General features: G+C 40.6%; 1 protein-coding gene across 2 annotated transcripts in view; it reads left to right on the top strand.

Annotated features, from left to right (window-relative positions):
• The window catches only part of LOC142092512 (arylacetamide deacetylase-like 4), a 45,562-nt gene that overhangs the window by 23,792 nt on the left and 1,621 nt on the right, over positions 1-20,149 (top strand). The window contains exons 3-5 of one of the 2 annotated variants that reach the window (XM_075172653.1): positions 11,742-11,819; positions 16,687-16,903; positions 18,419-18,482. In XM_075172653.1, the coding sequence (XP_075028754.1) occupies positions 11,742-11,819; positions 16,687-16,903; positions 18,419-18,482 (359 nt within the window). Of the gene's footprint in view, positions 1-11,648; positions 11,820-16,686; positions 16,904-18,418; positions 18,483-20,149 lie in introns of those variants that run through there. The other variant, XM_075172652.1, reaches the window with a different exon arrangement.

The raw sequence follows: 20,149 nt of genomic DNA, 5'->3' as shown, positions 1-20,149 counted from the left end.
GAGTTAGGAAGCTGAATCCCTTTGAAAATAAATTCAATTTTATGCTTTGGAATCAAACAGATAATTTTTAAAACAGGTGTTGTTCAAAGTGCCCATATGGTAACAGAGTGTTCAGGGGTTATTTGTTTGCAAAAAGAAGAGCAACCAAGTTTCTGGTGCCACCCACATTTAAAACCTATATCACACATAGTCTTTTTAAACACAAAATATGAACAATATCTAAATCCTTGAACTTCAGCTTTGTTAAAAGTTCTACAAAAGTTTTCAGAAAAAAAGAAAATAAAATTTAGAGAGAAACTTGCAGAGTTTTTACCTTTCAATGCCAGGTTACCTCATATGAAATAAGCCATATATGTATCACTGCATCATCATAAAGTGTCAGGAGAGAGGTTTTTGGAGAGAGGATGATGAAGCATTCTAACCGGAAACTCTAAGTCTGTACATAAGTGTCAGAATTCCCTAACTTAGCTGCATCTGAAATAACCAGAGCTCAGAGAATTTCCATTGCCACGTGCAGCATTTAGCACCTCTGTGTGTTTCTAGCATAATACCTTTAGAAATGGAGCTAGGGGAGGCACCTGGTGTTACAATTTTCCTCTCAGTCCAAAAACTCTGAAGGGGAGAGAAAAATTACACAGAGAGCCTAGTGTGTGGTTTAAACAAGAATGACTCAGTGTCTAGACTGGTAACAAATATAACAACTTCCTGGTATGGAAATAAGGAGCAGTGTTAAAAATGAAAGCATATGAAGTTCATCAAAGTAAATTTAATTTTTTGATTCCTGAGTTCAGTCTCTTTATGCATAAATTACTACAGACATTTAAAATAGAAAAGTCAGCAATATTACACAGCTAACCTGTTCAGATGAAAAACAAAATTAATTATTAATTTAAAACATTTGCAGATCCTTTGAAGCCAGTGGGAATGGAATATTCTTGTGAATATTGATTTCATGTAGCTGTTTCCAGCTTGAATAATATTCCAAAATGTATTGGAAGTGGTTTTTTTTCATTTGTTATAATTTCAGTTCATTGATTTATGTGCAAAGTTGCTACCAAATTTGGAGTGGGAGTAAACAGACAGTTCTAGATATTTAAAATTTTCCTAACCTGCTCTTCAAATTTAATGAAGGTATGAACTATTTTACTTCTTTACTACTTTACTTTAGATTTACCTTGAAGCAGTGAAAACCAGTAGTTACTACATTGTACAAATGTGCAAAAGCAAGCAGCAATAGCAGACTTATAGTAAAACTGAAGTTACTGCATCTTGCCTGTAATAAATATGGTGAAAAATATATGCAAGTTATTTTAAAATAATTCACCTAATTCAACCAAAAAATCAAATAGCTGTAAATTTTACACGTACTATATAGGACACTGAGAACAGCTGAGGTTTGGCCCTTTTAATTGCAGTTCCACCCTGAAAAGTGGCAAAAAAGTAGTATTCTGGGATCTCATCTGATTGTTGTATAGTAACCATTTGGGCAAGAGGTCTTTTTCCAAACTGCCACCTTTACAAAAACCAACATGTGCTTTTGTTCAAGAAGTTCATCTCTCTTGGTGAAACCTCCTAAACTATACCTTCACATAGGTTTAATTATCCAAACTGCTTTCAGTAAATGTCCATAGGTGCAAAAAGACACTTAGTACATACCTTTGTTGATGGTAACAAGGATCTGTCACATCACAGCAGTTGTTCCTAATTGTAAGTTAAAAGTTGTCCCAAAGTGAATCCCTTCCATGTTTCTACTCAAAGTCCTTAACCGGTGCACTGGAGCATTCAATAAGCAGGCCTGTTAATTTTGTAAAATTGCATCAGTTATCACTTAGCTGCAGAATTCATTTTGCATTTTGGATAGTTGCACAGTACTGAACTATTTGTTTCCTATACAGACACTCACAACAAAGTATAAATTGCAAAAAAACGCAGAAACTTGGTATAAGCCATTTTCATGGCACTTTAAACTATTTTTTATTCCAGTTTGCAACAAGAGCAAGAAGGTAGTCATCTACATCTCAGTGATAACTCATTCAGTTTTGGCTTCCGCTTGTCTGTTTATATTTCTCGGTTGGTACTTCTTAACAGAAGTGTAAAGACTTTAGTATAGTTTTACGAATCTCTTCTGAATTAATAGGTTTAAATTTAGATCATCCCTGAATGACCCATTCCTGGGACCATAGCTAAAAAGATGCATTTATGCTTTCTGAATATTTAACCACAATACCACCTAACTGTAATAGTACAGCTTAAAACTAAGCCATATTTAGGCTAGCTAATGTAAAGGTAAATTAGGAAGGCCTACAGTAAATGAAACCAGCTTTTGGATTGTAGTTAGTGTAGATTTATTCATACTCTCGATGTCATAGAAACCTACTTTTTCTTACTTGCCCTGTCTGGAAGAAATAAACAACAGTGAAAAAGCAACTTTTACCTCCAAAACAAGTTGATACACTCTCTATACACATCACTTGCATAACAAAGGTCCATTTTTGCAGAACAATGTTACATGGATCTATGAAGAGGCTCAGGTAGAGTGAACGCTTAGCTCTTGATGTTGCACCTACATATATTGAATCATAGAATCATAGAATAGAATCATAGAATAGTTTGGATTGCAAGGGACACTTAAAGATCATCTAGTCCAACCCCCCTGCCGTAGGCAGGGACATCTTCAACCAGATCAGGTTGCTCAGAGCCCTGTCCAACCTGACCTTGAATGCTTCCAGGGATGGGGCATCTATCACCTCCCTGGGCAACCTGTGCCAGGGTTTCACCACCCTCATTGTAAAAAACTTCTTCCTTACATCTAGTCTAAATCTACTCTCTTTTGGTTTAAAACCATTCCCCCTTGTCCTGTCACAACAGGCCCTGCTAAAAAGTTTGTCCCCATCTTTCTTATAAGCTCCCTTTAAGTACTGAAAGGCCGCAATAAGGTCTCCCCGGAGCCTTCTCTTCTCCAGGCTGAACAACCCCAACTCTCTCAGCCTTTCTTCACAGGAGAGGTGTTCCATCCCCCTGATCATTTTTGTGGCCCTCCTCTGGACCAGCTCCAACAGGTCCATGTCTTTCTTGTGCTGAGGGCTCCAGAGCTGGAGGCAGTACTGCAGGTGGGGTCTCACCAGAGCGGAGTAGAGGGGCAGAATCACCTCCCTCGACCTGCTGGCCACGCTGCTTTTGATGCAGCCCAGGAGACAGCTGGCCTTCTGGGCTGCAAGCGCACATTGCTGGCTCATGTCCAGCTTTTCGTCCACCAGTACCCCCAAGTCCTTCTTGGCAGGGCTGCTCTCAATCCCTTCGTCCTCCAGCCTGTGTTGATACCGGGGGTTGCCCCGACCCAGGTGCAGGACCTTGCTCTTGGCCTTGTTGAACCTCATGAGGTTCACATGGGCCCACTTTTTGAGGTTGTCCAGGTCCCTCTGGATGGCATCCCATCCCTCAGGCGTGTTGACTGCACCACTCAGCTTGCTGTCATCTGCAAACTTGCTGAGGGTGCACTCGATCCAATGTCTATGTCATTGATGAAGATATTAAGCAGTACCGGTCCCAATACGGACCCCTGCGGGACACCACTTGTCACCGATCTCCATCTGGACATTGAGCCATTGACCACTACCCTCTGGGTGCATCCATCCAAACAATTCCTCACCCACTGGACAGTCCACCCATCAAATCCATATCTCTCCAGTTTAGAGAGAAGAATGTTGTGGGGGACCATGACAAAGGCATTACAGAAGTCCAGACAGACGAAATCTGTAGCCCTTCCCAGGTCCACTGCTGTAGATGCTCCATCATAGAAGGCCACTAGGTTGGTCAGGCAGGACTTGCCCTTGGTGAAGCCATGCTGGCTGTCTTGAATCACCTCCCTGTCCTCCACGTGCCTTAGCATAGCTTCCAGGAGGATCTGTTCCATGATCTTCCCAGGCACAGAGGTGAGACTGCAGTTTCCTGGGTCTTCCTTTTTTCCCTTTTTAAAAATGGGGCTTATATTTCCCCTTTTCCAGTCGGTGGGAACTTCACTAGACTGCCACAACTTCTCAAATATGATGGATAGTGGCTTAGCAACTTCATCCGCCCGTTCCCTTAGGACCTGCCGATGGTTTTCATCAGGTCCCATGTACCTTCAGGTTCCTTAGATGGTCTCGAACCTGATCTTCTCCTACAGTGGGCAGCTCTTCATTCTCCCAGTCCCCGCCTTTGCCTTCTGCAGCTTGGGCGGTGAGGCTTGAGCACTTGCTGGTGAAGACCAAGGCAAAAAAGTCATTGAGTACCTCCACCTTCTCCATATCCCGGGTAACCAGGTCTCCCGTTTCATTCTGGAGAGGGCCCACATTTTCCCTAGTCTTCCTTTTATCCCCGACGTACCTATAGAAGCTTTTCTTGTTGCCCTTGACGTCCCTGGCCAGATTTAATTCTAACAGGGCTTTAGCTTTCCTAACCTGATCCCTGCCTGCTCCGACAATTTCTCTGTATTCCTCCCAGGCTACCTGTCCTTGCTTCCACCCTCTGTAGGCTTCCTTTTTGTGTTTGAGTTTGTCCAGGTGTTCCTTGTTCACCCATGCAGGCCTCCTGGCATTTTTGCCCAATTTCCTCTTTGTTGGGATGCATCACTCCTGAGCTTGGAGGAGGGGATCCTTGAATATTAACCAGCTTTCTTGGGCCCCTCTTCCCTCCAGGGCTTTGTCCCATAGTGCTCTACCAAGCAGATCCCTGAAGAGGCCAAAGTCTGCTCTACTGAAGTCCAGGGTAGTGAGCTTGCTGTGCGCCCTCCTCGGTGCCCTAAGGATTTTGAACTCCACCATTTCATGGTCACTGCAGCCGAGGCTGCCCTTGAGCTTCACATTCCCCACCAGCCTCTCCTTGTTGATGAGAACAAGGTCCAACATAGCACCTCTCCTTGTTGGCTCCTGTACCACTTGGAGAAGGAAGTTATCATCAATGCATTCCAGGAACCTCTTGGATTGCTTATGCCCTACTGTGTTGTTCCTCCAACAGATATCGGGGTGGTTGAAATCCCGAAGAGGACAAGGGTTTGTGAACGTGAGGCTGCTCCTGTCTGTCTATAGAGGGCCTCATCTGCTCGGTCTTTCTGGTCAGGTGGCCTGTAGCAGACCCTCACCGTGATGTCACCTGTCCCTGCCCTCCCTTTAATCCTGACCCATAAGCTCTCGGTCGGCTCCTCATCCATCCCCAGGCAGAGGTCCGTGCACTCTGGCTGGTCATTGACACAGAGGGTGACACCCCCTCCTCATCTCCCCTGCCTGTCCTTCCTAAAGAGCCTGTATCCTTCTATTCCAACACTCCAATCATAGGAGCCATCCCACCACGTCTCTGTGATGCCAATAAGATCGTAGCCCTGCAGGCATGCGCACGTCTCTAACTCCTCGTCTATTCCCCATGCTACGTGCGTTTGCATAGAGGCATTTAAGTTGGGCCCCTGATGAAGCTGTTTTACTGGCTGGAGTTCCTTTGTGCTGCTCTTCAGGCGCTCTTCTGCTGACCTGTGATTCTTCTCCAGGCTCTGGTCATCTATTGCTGGCACTGGCATCAAACTGGTAAGAGTGGGATGGATTCAAGTTCCCCCCCCCGGCAACTTTAGTTTAAAGCCCTCTTCACCAGCTTGGCAAGCCTATGACCAAAGGTGCTCTTCCTCTTCTCTGATAGATGGACCCCATCAGCCCCCAGTAGACCAGGTTTCTCAAGGCGAGTCCCATGATCTAAGTAGCCGAACCCCTGGCTGTAACACCAGTCCCTTAACCATTTGTTGATTCGCCAGATTTGACTGGCCCTTTCAGACCCCTTTCCTTTTAACCGAGGGGACTGATGAAAAATCCAGACTCCTTTACCGTCGCTCCCAGGGCTCTGTAATCCTTCTTGATACTCCTCAGACTGCTCCTGACTGTATCACTGGTGCCCACGTGAAACAGCAGCAGCGGGTAATAGTGAGTGGAATGTACGAGGCTTGGTAGCCTCTCGGTGATATGAGCACCCGGTAAAGCAGCACACCTCTCTAGAGAGTGCATCAGGTTGGCAAATGGGTGCCTCCGTACCTCTCAGAAGAGAGTTGCCTACTAGTATCACCCATTGCCTTTTCTTAGTTGTGCTGGTTGTTATATGAGGGGCAGATCGGGCTGCCTTTCTCAGCTCCAGCATCTCTTGATGTGGTGGGTCTTTCCTCTTCAGTCTGCAGAGCAGTGAAGCAGTTCTGCAAGGGCACCTCAGGCTTCAGGGGAAGTCTCTTCCTCTTGCTGGTCCTTGCCATTGCAATTGTCCATTCTTCTGCATTATTGGACCCCCTCCCTTCTGCGTGTGCTGGTGGGGGAGTTTTTGGCTGTTTAAGCCCGTGGGCTGTGGGTCCACTGCAGACTGCGCTTGGAACCAGCTATCTAACTCCTTCTCCACCTCCCTGATGTTACGCAGCCTTCTCACCGCCTCTTGCAGCTCAGCCACCTGCTGCAGCAGGTCCTCTCTCTGGGCACACCTTTTGCAGGCAGGTCTGCCACTTGTCCCTGCCCCAGGAGAGAGGTCTAGGCCCTTCCTGCAGTCTGAGCTCTGCACTGCAGCCTCTCCCTTCAGTGGCTCCATCTGCGTGGAGGCATCGGCCACCGCTGGGATAGATGCACCGCTGGTGCAGAACCCCCAGCCGGAGCTGCACCTTTTGCTCTCAAACGAGCGCCCACCATTCTGCCTTGAGGGTCAGGGAGGATGAGTGCCCTTGACCTGTGCAGATGGTCACAGACGGTGCCCGGTTGCTGGGTTATGTGTACGCCAAGTCTCCCACTCGGCCTGTGGAATGCCCCTCCTTCGAAGAGGCGCCCTCCCTGCGCGCCCTCCCGCGCGAACGGCCGCGCCACGCCCTGGTCGCAGTGCTCCCTGGGGCTGCCTTTTGTGGGAGTAGGGGGTGGCTGTCGTTACTCCTGGCCCCGCCCACACCTCGTCAGCCGCCCTCGTGGGGAGCTGCCGGCTCCCCACAGGTCTCTGCGCTCCCCTGGGGTTTCGCCGGCTCAGAAAACCCCCCTGTATGCCACAATCCGCCACTCCGCTGCGGGACGCACCTGCACTGGAGCTGACGGCTGGTGGCGGTTACACCGTGTCTAAATCTGCCACCATTTCGCCTGGCCCCTCCAAATTTGGCAGATCTCTAAATTTGTTTGTAGAGCCTTTGCAGCCAAGTTCCTAGCAAACTTGGAAGTCCGTTCGTGCAAATGAAATTGCTAAACTGCAAGAACTTTTGAAAGGAAACAGAGCTGGAAATTAAAAGCATGCTCAAGGCACGTCTGAAAGCCACTTGGGCTAAAAATTCTGTGTTTGCAATTTTAAAAAGCCCACCCAAATATATAAAGTGCATTGGTAAGCAGATGTGAAAAAACTAGGAACACAGAACAGCACTGTTACGCAATGGAAAGTTTGTGTTACTAGGGTCTCAAGTAATACCAATTTTTTACATCAGTGCACGGTTCTTGACTGTGGACAATCTATCACTATCACAGATTAAAACTAAACCTCCTTTAAGAAAGCAAAACCTTTTGCCAAACTGATCTGGTTTTTGTTACGTGAAGTACTGCTGTCAAATTTGGATAAATCAAGAGCTAAATTTTTGTGCTTCTTGATTTCATTCTTCCCTTGAGTTCACATTTTCCGTTTGAAATGTGCCCCAGTGGTTCTATGATTTCACACTGTCCTTCTATATGCTATTAAGTATTGAGTCTGATACTGTTGCCTTACAAGTGGAGTTTTGCCATGGACTAAGCTCATAGGAGCCAGGTTTCTGTTTAACTTCCAGCCTTGACAGAAAACAGTCTGTGTCCAGCCTTGTGCGAAAAGCTACATTTGGATGGCTTACTGCTTTCCCAGGGTCTCACAACAAATCACTACCATGAATAAAGATACAAAAAACGTCTTACTGAGTAATCCAAAATCTAGATTACGTCCCTTTCTAGATTCAATATGTGTAAAAATAATTGTCTTTATAAGCAGAAGTACAGTGTTTTCAAAGCGCATGTTGCTGCTACCTGGAATTCAGATAAAGGGATGCAACACCAAGAATGTGGTATTTCTTTCAACTGCTTAGTCATTTTAGTACATGTTAGATTTTGTCATTTGTACTAACTGCCCTTCTTTTTTCTCACCTATCTTTAATTAGAAGCCAAATCTGTCCCCATCTGTTAGCCTGCTTCTTCATATTGGAAGAGAGAACAGTGAAAAAATACCACATGTAAACAGGAATGGAGTGACTACATTTTATTAAATTGATTGACTCATCTTATGTTCTCTTTAGTACAATTACCTCACTTTTTTGCCAGTCAGTATTTACCATTACTTCTGACTAATTCCTCGGTCCTGACAAAACTTCTAAGACACACAAGGAACTAGGGAGGCAGAAGAATTAAGTCCATAAGGCCCTCAAAATTAGAGAAGCTTATTGTTTGAAGAGTCTGAACTGAAATCTTACTAAACCAATGTGATACGGATTTTGACAAAAACAGAACAGTAGGCTAACGTCTGTAATAAGTTTGCACTGGAAGTTTGTAAACTAGCTTAGGAAAAATCTCTAGATAAAACATTCTCTGAATCCTTTCTAACAATGTCTTTTTAAAAGAATTCATTACAGGCAGCTATAATTTCTTTTCAGAGCTAGTGGTTCACTAGTACATACAGAGATGAAATAATTCAAGTCCTCTAACTGTCATAAGCTTCTTCAAACTTGACAATTCTAGAAAGGAAGCCAAAAAGAGGAGGAATGTTAGGAAGAGAATGCTGTTGTCAAAGGCAAACCTTTTTGGTTGGAAGGCTAGGATAGATCAGTTTTAGGTGTATGAATTGATGTGGGGGAATAAGATCACATTATAAATTGATGATGGGAAAATAAGATCTCTGGAGAGATTCAGTTGAGCTAAGAGAAGGCACAGAGGGATGCTGGGTTCTTCATTCAAACAGAACCCACAGCATTTTTGATGATGGTCTGAGCAAGGATAAGGTTTGGATTTTTAATAATTTATCTGGATATTCCTAGAACTTTACTCACTGCTAGCAGAAAGTCAATTTGCTCATTCTTGCTGAATCACTGCCATTACCCCTACAAATTGGTATCACTAATCTTTTTAAAGGAAGAGCAGTTCTGGAGGAGGACATTGGAGCAAATGATACATAGGGTAAACAACACAGTGCTTCCAAAGGCCAACTGATCCTTTAACTCATTTATCGGGACTGCTGCCTTTTCAAAAGTTATTTTATCTTTCCTGATATGCACAATGGCACAGCCAGTGAGGATCAGTTGATTCTTTGGAGGAACAAAGATCTGTTATAACGGTAGCATGCATAAATCCAGATGTTTCCTAGAAGCTGACCTGTAAAATAATTAACAGAGATGCTTTTTCAGAACACACATTCCTGCCCTCCAATTAAACGTTGTCCAACACCATTTGATTAAAAAAAAAATCCCCTAAATCAACCAACCAACCCCGAAGTCCAAGAACGCCTCTTCATAGGACTCCTACTTCCTCTCCAATCTATCATTAGATGCTTGGTTGCTAGTCTGAAAGTCTTAACATCATGGGAAAAAACCCATGTATATTGGGAGCTCCTAAGTGATTTGGCAGAAGGTAACTGGTATTTTGACATTCAGCTTTTATGAGGGGAAATCTGGATATTCCATGATATCCTCAGATGATAGTATCAGTGGGGTGTTTAAATCCACTACAAAGAGAATTAAAAATTAATAAAGAACAAATGTCTCTGAACTTTCACTTGTCATATTTAAAAGTATGTTTATATGGGGACATTCAGAACTTAAAACCTATTAATTTTAAGATGGATTAGTAAAACTCATTAAATCCCAACCTAGATATTCCTTCTCAGAATATAAAAGTAGCCTTAATTTTTGCTTTAATTTATGTTGGTTTTTTTTAAAAAAAAATCATTCAAGTTAGTGTACGCCCACAGGTCTGGATGGAGTAAGAAGTTAGGAGGGGCTCAGTTAAGCGTCCTGCACCTCACAGCGATGAAAGAGATCAATTATTCCCCAGCTTAGTCAAATAATTTGAGTCAGTATTGGAAACATGCCAACTATGATCACAAGCGCCAGGCCTGCTGAGTTAAGCCGAGAGTTCCATGTTATAACCTACATGGATTTCCTGGTTTTCTTACCCTTAACACCTTTTTATTTATTTATTTATTTATTTTGATTTTAAACCACATAATTCAATCAGTTGTACTTGCTGACTTCCACTGAAGTTAACAATTAGACCTATTCTCTTAAGAATCCAGTCTGGTCATTCTTATCATCCAGTACTTTCTCTCTTATGACTCATGTTGTTTACTCTCATTCCACACAGCTAAATATTTGTTTATCCTATTGACTAATTCACATTAAAGTTTCTTGCTCTTTCCTGTAATGCATATTTTGCATAAATGGGATTTTTCTAAGCAGATATATTTCATCTGCTTCTTCTAAGGGTATAAGAAAAGCTAGAAAGGACTCACCTTTTTTTAGAAAGATCCCACTTTCTAAGGGAATACCACTACAGGTTTGTTAGCCAAATGTAGAATCTTATGGCTCATAAAAAGGAGTATTTCTCTTCTATGACCATGATTACAAGCTTTTATAGGGGTTTTAAAATGGAATATCTGGGAGATTAGTGGGGATAAAGAAATATTTCAGAGGGGATAAGCATAGGTTGTACTGATTATATCAAGCTGAGCTGATGTTTGTTCACTTTTTACTTTTACCCAAACAAGTTTTGTCCAGTCACATGGTGGACAGAAATACATGGAGTTGCACCTGGTCACCCATTCCTTGGTGATCATCACCTCTATTGGTACAAGCATTTGGCTAGCCATATGGTCTAATCACAGCCTAAATTACAACAAAGGATAACGTAGAGTTGCCTTGGCAAAAAATAGCAAACTGTGAAGTTGTAAAGACATCAAAATCTGTTCTTTAGAATGAATCAGAATGAATCAATTCAAGGGGAAGTTTCCCTCTGATATCACTGGACCATTGCTGGACCAGAGACCCTTGCTGCACACTCAGGTAGGGAACTTCCAAATAACTGATAGCTCTATATGAATCTCTAAAAGCAAAATTCCTTTAGATGTACTTCAGAATGTTTCTTCTAACTGTTCTGGCTGGCTGTCTGCCTCAGCAATATAGCAGGGAAAAAAAGATCAGCACTAAACAAAAAGCCTTAAAATCATACTTCAGACCTATTCCAAGAACAGAACCATTACAGTTCCTGAATATGGAGACTAGAGTTCAGCATTGTCAGTCTTCCAGGGGTTCTTAAATACGGGTAGTATCTTTCATTACACTAACTAGTATACTTGCAAAAAATCACATATAGCTTTTCAGGCCCATAAAGCAGAATACAATTAAACCAGATAAAAAATAAGGCTCATTTGCAATTTTGGAATATACAAAATAATGACATTTCCTGGATGTGAGTCTTCTACGTATTAACTTTGACCATGCTAAATAAAGTTGCAATAGCCGGATGTTTGGATGCTTCTAGCATCTGTCAGCCTTATCTGTAGGAGGGTGGAGGAATTTGGTATGCAAATTACTTCTTTGTGGAGTCAGTCTGGAGGATATAAATATTGACAGAAACATATCAAACAGTTCTCTAATAAATTATTCCCACCAAAGAAAAATGGAATGCTTTTATGCTCTGGCTCTAATAGCAGGAATTCTAGTCGCTTTTGTATTACTGGTTTTAATTGCAACTTATCATAATTCCTTCAAGACAGAGATTCCTCCTGATGTTGACCAGCCATCAAAGCTCTGCTTATATCATTGCGTATATACTCTGATGGAAATTCTGGTGAGTTTATCATGCTCTGTGATATTGTGATTTTCAGGAAAGGAAAAACTTGAGTAGAACTATGAAGATATGCATCTAAATATTGCAACTATGTGTAATGGGAACCACACAGTAACACAGATTTAAAGGCCAAAGTTTGATTGGTATTCTATTACTGTATATAAAAGCAGCCAGTACGAGGTGAGTTCTTTTAAATACTGAGATATGCATTCTTATGCTGCAATTGTAATTTGATCGCCTTCTATAATGAAATGATTGGTCCTGTGGGTGACAGGAGAGCTGTGGATATCATTTACATGAATAATAATAACCAAACCTTCTGTATCTCAATGCACTTTGATATATTTAAGGTAATTTCCCAAATTTTGAACTATCTGCAGTAATTTTCTTACCCGTGATTCTGTTCTTATTTCTGCAGTGACTGAATTACTGTGTCTTAGTTAAATATCATAGAATCATATAGGTTGGAAGGCACCTCCAGAGGTCATCTAATCTAACCTCCTGGCCAAAGCAGGTTCAGCTAGACCTGTTATCACTTATTGTATAAGTACTTGTAAGCCAGACTCACTGTGCTGTGTGCTTTGCCATTAGAGAAAGAAACAGGTTTTGCCCAAAAAGCTTTCAAAGAAGGCAACAGGAGTACATAAGAGCAGCCTAAGCCCTGTCACGTCTGGCACGTAACATGTCAAAAGAAAGCCTGCAGGAAAACCACAGAGTGGTTTCAACATGTCAAAAGAAAGCCTGCAGGAAAACCACAGAGTGGTTTCATTAATGTTTGTATGGAGCTCATCTCAAGTAAAGGTATTCTCTAATCCCCTAGTTATACATAATGAACGTAGTAACTAAGGCCCACATCCTGAAAGGTGATTTGGGGCACTATAGTCTATTACAGACTTATGTGGGTTGCTTGAACTTACATAGCAGCATTCACCAAATCCAGTAATTGTCCCTGGTTCTCCAATAGCCTAGGCTCATGTACCTTTCTGCATTGTCTGGCATGAAAGAAGAGTCTGCTGTCCTTACATATCTCATACTGCTTTTCTTGTTAAGCTATATATAAACTTAATATAATAATATGACTGTAATATAATAATATGACTGTATGTTATTAAGTTCTCTATGTTTCTATACTTGGTTGGATGAAAAGATTCTTTCAGATGATTCTTTTTACCCGCTTTTACAGCTTCTGTATTCTATTATGTATTCTATCTTCACTGATAATATGTTCCAGAAATTTCAGCTTCCTTTTTCTGGATAGTTTTAAAGATGCATTTCACCATTTGCTATGCATTGAATCCATTCAATACCTAATTTTCTTTCAAAAAACTTTAGACATCTGTTGGTACTTTTGGTGAATTTCTAGGTTTATATTTATACTCACAGAAGTAGCCCTCATAGTGAGGAATTCACAGGTTTCTTATAAAGTGCATGATGCTTTGTGCATTGCACACGTGCAGTGAACATATCTTGCTCATTCTGATGAATGCTGCTCTTCTTGTGCCAGTGATGTGTTTGTTTGTACTGTATGTTGCAGTAAAGACCTCTTTTTTCTGCAATACAGGACAGTCTTTTCCTCTTTTCTTCCACCTTACTTGCGATATGTCTTAGAAAAGCTGCATCAACCGTTAAATGTGTACCTTCTACAGCATAGGTGTCATACATGCGATGCTCCAGCTGCATCTATCCACGTATTCTGTCATAAAGAAATCAATGACAATCCCAAATGGAAGAGATGAGAGAAAGCCTCCTAGCTCACATCCTAGCTTTTGTTTTAATCTATTCATACAGATCTGCGTTTTTATGTTATATATATTACTGTGCATGTTGCACTGTGATATAAAGCTTTGACGATAATTATTTCGGATGGCAAAACATAACACTTCAAAGTGACTGACATAAAGACTGTCTAATGTAGCCTTAAAGTCCATGAAGCTCAAATTGAGTGTTTTTTGCTAGTTGGTATGTGATTTCATAATTATTTTTAAAGTAGAAATCTGGTCCCCACATGATCTTCCACATAAAAAGCCAGTTTGTGCCAGAATTTACGTGTTCCAGCAAACAGCTTTTCAAAGACACTATTTCACAAGAAAAGGTATGCTGACACGCTGATCTGGATCCACTTTCTCTTACACATATACATATTTTAGAACCTGGCTTATATAATATACTTCACCTACACACACTATCACATCTGTCTAGGAATATTCATACTTTTTATTTTTTGAGTGTATTGTTATTGGTTCTGAAGTATTTTGTAGTTATTGATCAAGAAGTTTTTCAACAAAATACATACCAAATTCCCCATTCTCCTTCATGACAGTGTTTTCCCTGAATTTGAAGATGCTTCTGTGATGTCAGGAGCTCCTAAGATAAGGAAAGGAAAGAGGATATAGTGCTGGTTTCAGCTGGGATAGGGTTAAATTTCTTCCTAGTGCTGTGTTTTGGATTTAGTATGAGAAGAATGTTGATAACACACCGATGTTTTCAGTTGTTGCTAAGTGCCCTCCTAGTCCAAGGACAGCTCCCGTGCCTACTGACTGAGCTAGGTACACAAGGGGGGAGGGAACATAATCAGGACAGCCAGTCCAGCTGGCTAATGGGGTATTCCATACCATGTGACGTCATGCTCAGTATATGAACGGTAGGCGTGATCCAGGAAGGACCGATCGCTACTTGGTTATCGGTCAGCGCGGGTGGTGAGCAATTGCATTGTGCATCACTCATTTTGTATATTCTATCATTACTATTATTATTATTATTTTCCCTTTTCTGTTCTATTAAACTGTCTTTATCTCAACCCACGAGTTTTTCTCACTTTTATCCTTCCGATTCTCTCCTCGTCCCACTTGGCGGGCAGGAGGAGTGAGTGAGCGGCTGCATGGTATTTGGCTGCCTGCAAAATTAAACCACGACAGATATTTAGATAGAATGCTCTGACACCAAGTTATCCTATATATTACCATCTGTTATCTGAAAAAACTTTGTAAAAACTTAGGGATGTTAGAAAGTACAGATGAGATTAAATAAACACGGTATGGCAATCCTGCCAACTTCAACCATTCCAAAATCATAGCACTGACAAAAAGACTGACTTGAGAGTCATGAGAGTTTTTGAAAATTGCTGTTTGGGGAAGGTTATATTGATTCTGTGGTTTCTGCCACGATTGCCTTGGCTTTTATATTCATTTTCCCCTTTGCCATGATACCTAAAAATGTGGGGTTTTAAATGTAAGACAAGAACTATATCTATCCATTTGTCTCTAGGAACTGGGACTTAAAATACCCCAAGCACTGCTGGCAGTTGTGGCACAGAGTGTTATGAAAAAACTCCAGATCATCTCTAGGTTCCCATCTTTGTTTCTAAATGATTTTCTCTCTCTTACATGGCTCACGGTGGTTTCTTTTATTACTCCTCACCCAACTTGTTTATTGCAGCCTGGTCTAGATTATTAGGAAGAAAGAATCTGTGCTATTTGAGAAAGTCCTTGGGGAGGAACTGAGATGCAACACTCTTGAACTACATGAGATTTGGCTTCATATGTACCTGGTAGCTGGGATCATGCTTTAAGAAAGTTCTGCCTCTTTGACTTACTTTGGCATTCTTTCACAGAAAAATTACTATTTAAGGCCAATATTTGCATTGTCTCTGAGATAGACAGAGCACATCTAAATTAAAGGCCAGATACACAAGGTTGGAAAGAACAACTTACAAAAGCATATCTGGCCATTACTTTATAAGGCATTGATACAGCAGTGTACATGGAGATTTCTGTTGCTGAGAAGAGAACAGTACAATTTGCAAATTGCTTGTGATGATTATTATCATTCCAGAAGAATGAATTATAATAGTCCTTAAGGGCAATTAAGTCACCATTTAATGGGAAGGGAAATGTTGTCCCTAGCAGGAAATGCATCCATTACAACACGTGTTCAAAATAAAGGATGATTCCAGTGTGATCTTCAGGCTATCTTAATTATCAGCAGTTGACTGGCCTTGGATAAGAAAATGTTTTGATACATTTAACAAACCTCCCCTTCAGAATATTTGTTTTTCCCGATTAGATGTAAGAAACTGACTGCAGAACCATTTCATGAATATCTGTGAGATCTTGATAAAGGCAACAATTTCACTGATGGAGAAGGAGATGATAAGATTCAGAACCGTTTTCATCCGTTCTTCATTTAGGCCAGCAGCCCTTCATTATTGATTATAGGCACTAATGATTTTCTTAAAGCTTGTTCTCACTGACCTTGTGGCATGGAGATGACCCACGACCAGTAAGTTACCGAATCTTGCACACAAACTGGCATGAGGCTTTTTCTCCCTGTATACTAAATGCTGTCATGCTAGGGACATTTTCATCTCACCTAACCTTAAATACTTTAACTGAGGCATCTGAAGTACGCAGCCTCCCTTTATAATCAGTGGAGATGAACAGACATCTCCAGAGCATGATTTAACACATCTGAAATTGGAACTCAAGAAATGCCTTTTTCTCTTCACTGATTAGAAAAGGAGCCTCGGGCCTCATGACTCCTAACTTACCTAAGCAAATGCCTGATGTTACTTGTGGTAAATCCAGATCACAGAAATTAGAAAATATTTATATAATACATTTCATGGAACAGGTATTACAACATTCTTCCAGAAATAATGGTACCTCAAATCATGAAGATGTACATTTTCACTTTTATAACTGAAATCACAAAGCCACTAGCGTTATTTGTGGTAATCCTATAAAGTAGCAAATAACCAATAAAATTATCCTAAATATAGTATAGAAAAAAGTAGCCTGTGGCCTTTACAGAGTGGGAAGACTTGAATTCCCTATACTAATTTCTCATTTTTCCTGTTATATCTATCTAGGCAAAGAACTTAGAAAGTTTGGGCATCTTTGAGGAGCATATACTTATGAGGTTGATTGTTGATGGGCTGCCGGCATGCAGGGATTCAAAGCTCTTCATAAAGGATCTGCATTTTGATGAGGTGCCAGTGAGGATTTACCTCCCAAGAGTACCATCTGCAAGCAAAAGGAGAGGAGTCATCTTCTTCCATGGAGGATGCGGGATATTCGGAAGCATCAGTAAGGAACTGAAAGAGAAAATATAATTATTTAGAATTGTTAACTATATATTTTTAAAAACTCTCCTGAACCTATGAAATGACTGAATCTTAGTTTGAGAGATTGACAGATAGAAAGCACTTAATGTTTATTTTTACTTTTTAAACTCTCTAATCTGCACTTATTTAGTATCTAAATTATTTTTTATAGGATATAGCACTCTTTATAGCATATCTATTCCTTACAGTAAGTGGTGCTGCTAAAGAAATAAATTCTTTTTTTGTCTGAAAACCTGACATTATTAACACCTGCATTCCTCCCTTTGATCCCTAACTGCAGCATGTTTATTGGGACTTCTATAAACAGTGTTCATGGCAATTCAAGTGGCCTATAGCAGCCATTTTAAAATGTGCGTCCATGACCCATGTATGTTAGTTATGTTGTCTTTTTTTTCCAGTTTAATTTATTAGAGAAAGCAGATAATTGCAAACATGTAATTAAAAAAGTTCTAAAAGATACTGTTTCTACAGGCAGAAGACATGCACACATATTAAATGGTGTTAGAATTCTGTAATTGAAAGAACACATCATTGAGCAAATACCTGTAAACCAAATCTTCTAAATGCAGCAAATTCAGAATTAACGTTGAAGGAAAACTCAATGTATCTTTAAATACATTAAAAGAGGCATATTTCTGCCCACAGCCTTACCATGGAATAATTATATAATTAGACAATTTACTATAAGACAATTTGGATGCCTTAGATTTCTGCCTGAATGAGTCACACAGAAACATACTGATTTCACAGCGGGCATACCATCTGCACCCTTCATTCTTCAGAAAATAGTCAAATCTCTGCTTCAAATAAAAAATTCATTTAGACTTAGCTATAGTACTACAATTAGCATTTCCACAGCAAAATGGTACGACATACCTAAGTCAGTGTCAGACTCACAGTTACTTAAAACAATGTAATAAGCTTGTACAAAGATCTCAAGCTATTTTATCCCTTACAACCACTCTAAGCAATTGTGCATAATAATTATAGAATGGTTTGGGTCGGAAGGGATCTTAAAGACCATCTAGTCCAACCCCTCTGCCATGGGCGGGGACATCTTTCACTAGATCAGGTTGCTCAAAGCCCCATCCATCCTGGCCTTGAACACTTCCAACGATGGGGCAATGATCCTGTTCTGGGCAACCTGTTCTATTGTCTCACCATCCTCATCATAAAAAATGTCTTCCTTATGTCCAATCTAATTCCACCCTCTCTCAGTTTAAAACCATTGCCCCTTGTCTAATAGTAATAATCATAATAATAATTCCTTGTTTTCCTTACAGATCAACAATCCCCCTAAATGTATGAACTTTACAGTGTGTCCTGATGATCAAAAGTCTAGATTATTTTTATCCTAGAGAAAATTTGGGTAGCTCACTAAATAAGCAATCATGGCAATATGTCATAAAAAAATAAGGGATGATATTGCTTCAAGTATTCTAAGATATTAATTACATTAACAACATCTGTTCTTCAGGAAGTCATGAAAGAATATGCCGGTACATAGCCAGAAAATCTGATTCAGTGGTTGTGTCTGTTGGGTAAGTGAGTTCCACCCAATGTTACTCCCAAAATTAGATAGTTCCGCTGCTTCCCCCCCTACTTTCCTCACCTCCCTGAACAATGCCCATTCTGTACTTACATTTCTTTGAATATAAGAAAAGAAACTGAGCTCTAGTGTTGTCTGCCCCTATGTTGTTGATATGTGTGAGCAAGCATGTGCCATGAAATGACAATGAGAAATACCTGATACGGGTTTATAAAGTTACAAAAGTAGTATGTATGCCAGCTATTTTCAAAAGAACAAAGAGATTTTTTTTTGTTTTACATCATTATCACCATAAAAATCATTGCCTTTGTTCAATAATAAGGAATTATAAGCTGTTTTCCCAATTTCAGGTTTTAACAATTAGGGGGCTTTGGGAATGATTTTAAAGAGTAAATAGTAAGTCTAAAATTTAATATTTTTTTTTAAAACTGCATGGACCACTGCTTCATTTTAAAGACGTTTTGCTTATGGAAAATAGCTGATGGTATGAAGAAACTTTAGTTTCTAACAAATTCTTCCAAGAAAAAATTCATTACTAAAGAATTTTATTAAGTTGGGAGGAATTGGTTTTGAGAATGAATTGCATATTCCATATCTCGTCTGGGTAAGTCACGATGTGTTTAAAGTGACTCTGAAATAAGATATTGATACCCTTTCATTCCCTGGTTTTTAGGATGTTTACTTTATGAATCCATTGAATCAATTTCACAGAACAGTGAAAAAACAGAAAAGCAAAAGCAGTGTGCCTCAGCAAACAGTGAAGGGTTAAGAGACAATGCTTGCACTGTTACCTTTGTAGTATTTATCTTTTCCTTATTAAACTTAATCTTCTCCAGTGTTGTGGTTAACCCCAGCCGGCAACTAAGCCCCACACAGCCGCTTGCTCACTCCCCCCCGGTGGGATGGGGGAGAGAATCGGAAGGGTGAAAGTGAGAAAACTCGTGGGTTGAGATAAAGAGAGTTTAATAGGCAAAGCAAAAGCCGCGCACGCAAGCAAAGCAAAACAAGAAATTAATTCACTACTTCCCATCGGCAGGCAGGTGTTCAGCCATCCCCAGGAAAGCAGGGCTCCATCACGCCTAACAGTTACTTAGGAAGACAAACGCCATCACTCCGAATGTCCCCCCCTTCCTTCTTCTTCCCCCAGCTTTATATGCTGAACATGACGTCATATGGTATGGAATACCCCATTGGCCAGTTCAGGTTAGCTGTCCTGGCTATGCTCCCTCCCAGCTTCTTATGCACCTGGTAGAGCTGAAAAGTCCTTGACGAGTGTAAACACTACTTAGCAACAACTAAAACATCAGTGTTATCAACATTATTCTCATACTAAATCCAAAACACAGCACTATACCAACTACTAGGAAGAAAATTAACTCTATCCCAGCTGAAACCAGGACATCCAGAAAGCCCTAAGACTACGAATACTGAGAATAAAGAACCATGGCTGTTAAAAATGTAGTCTCAAAGTAGTCTTATATGTCATTGGAATCAAATTACAACACTTTAACTTGACTGGGTATCTGACTGTTATGCCTGCCTTGCTTTTCATCATATGAAAATAAGTTGTTAGTTAAGAAATAAAGAGATTGTTACTTTAACATCACTCCTCTGTAATTCACTTGTTCCAATTAATAAAATAAATGAAAGAATTGTCTA

The sequence above is a fragment of the Calonectris borealis genome, chromosome 23, assembly GCF_964195595.1.
Source record: "Calonectris borealis chromosome 23, bCalBor7.hap1.2, whole genome shotgun sequence".
In the NCBI taxonomy this organism is placed as follows: domain Eukaryota; kingdom Metazoa; phylum Chordata; class Aves; order Procellariiformes; family Procellariidae; genus Calonectris; species Calonectris borealis.
The sequence above is the reverse complement of the archived record's forward strand: the minus strand, read 5'-3'. Positions and strand labels throughout refer to the sequence as shown.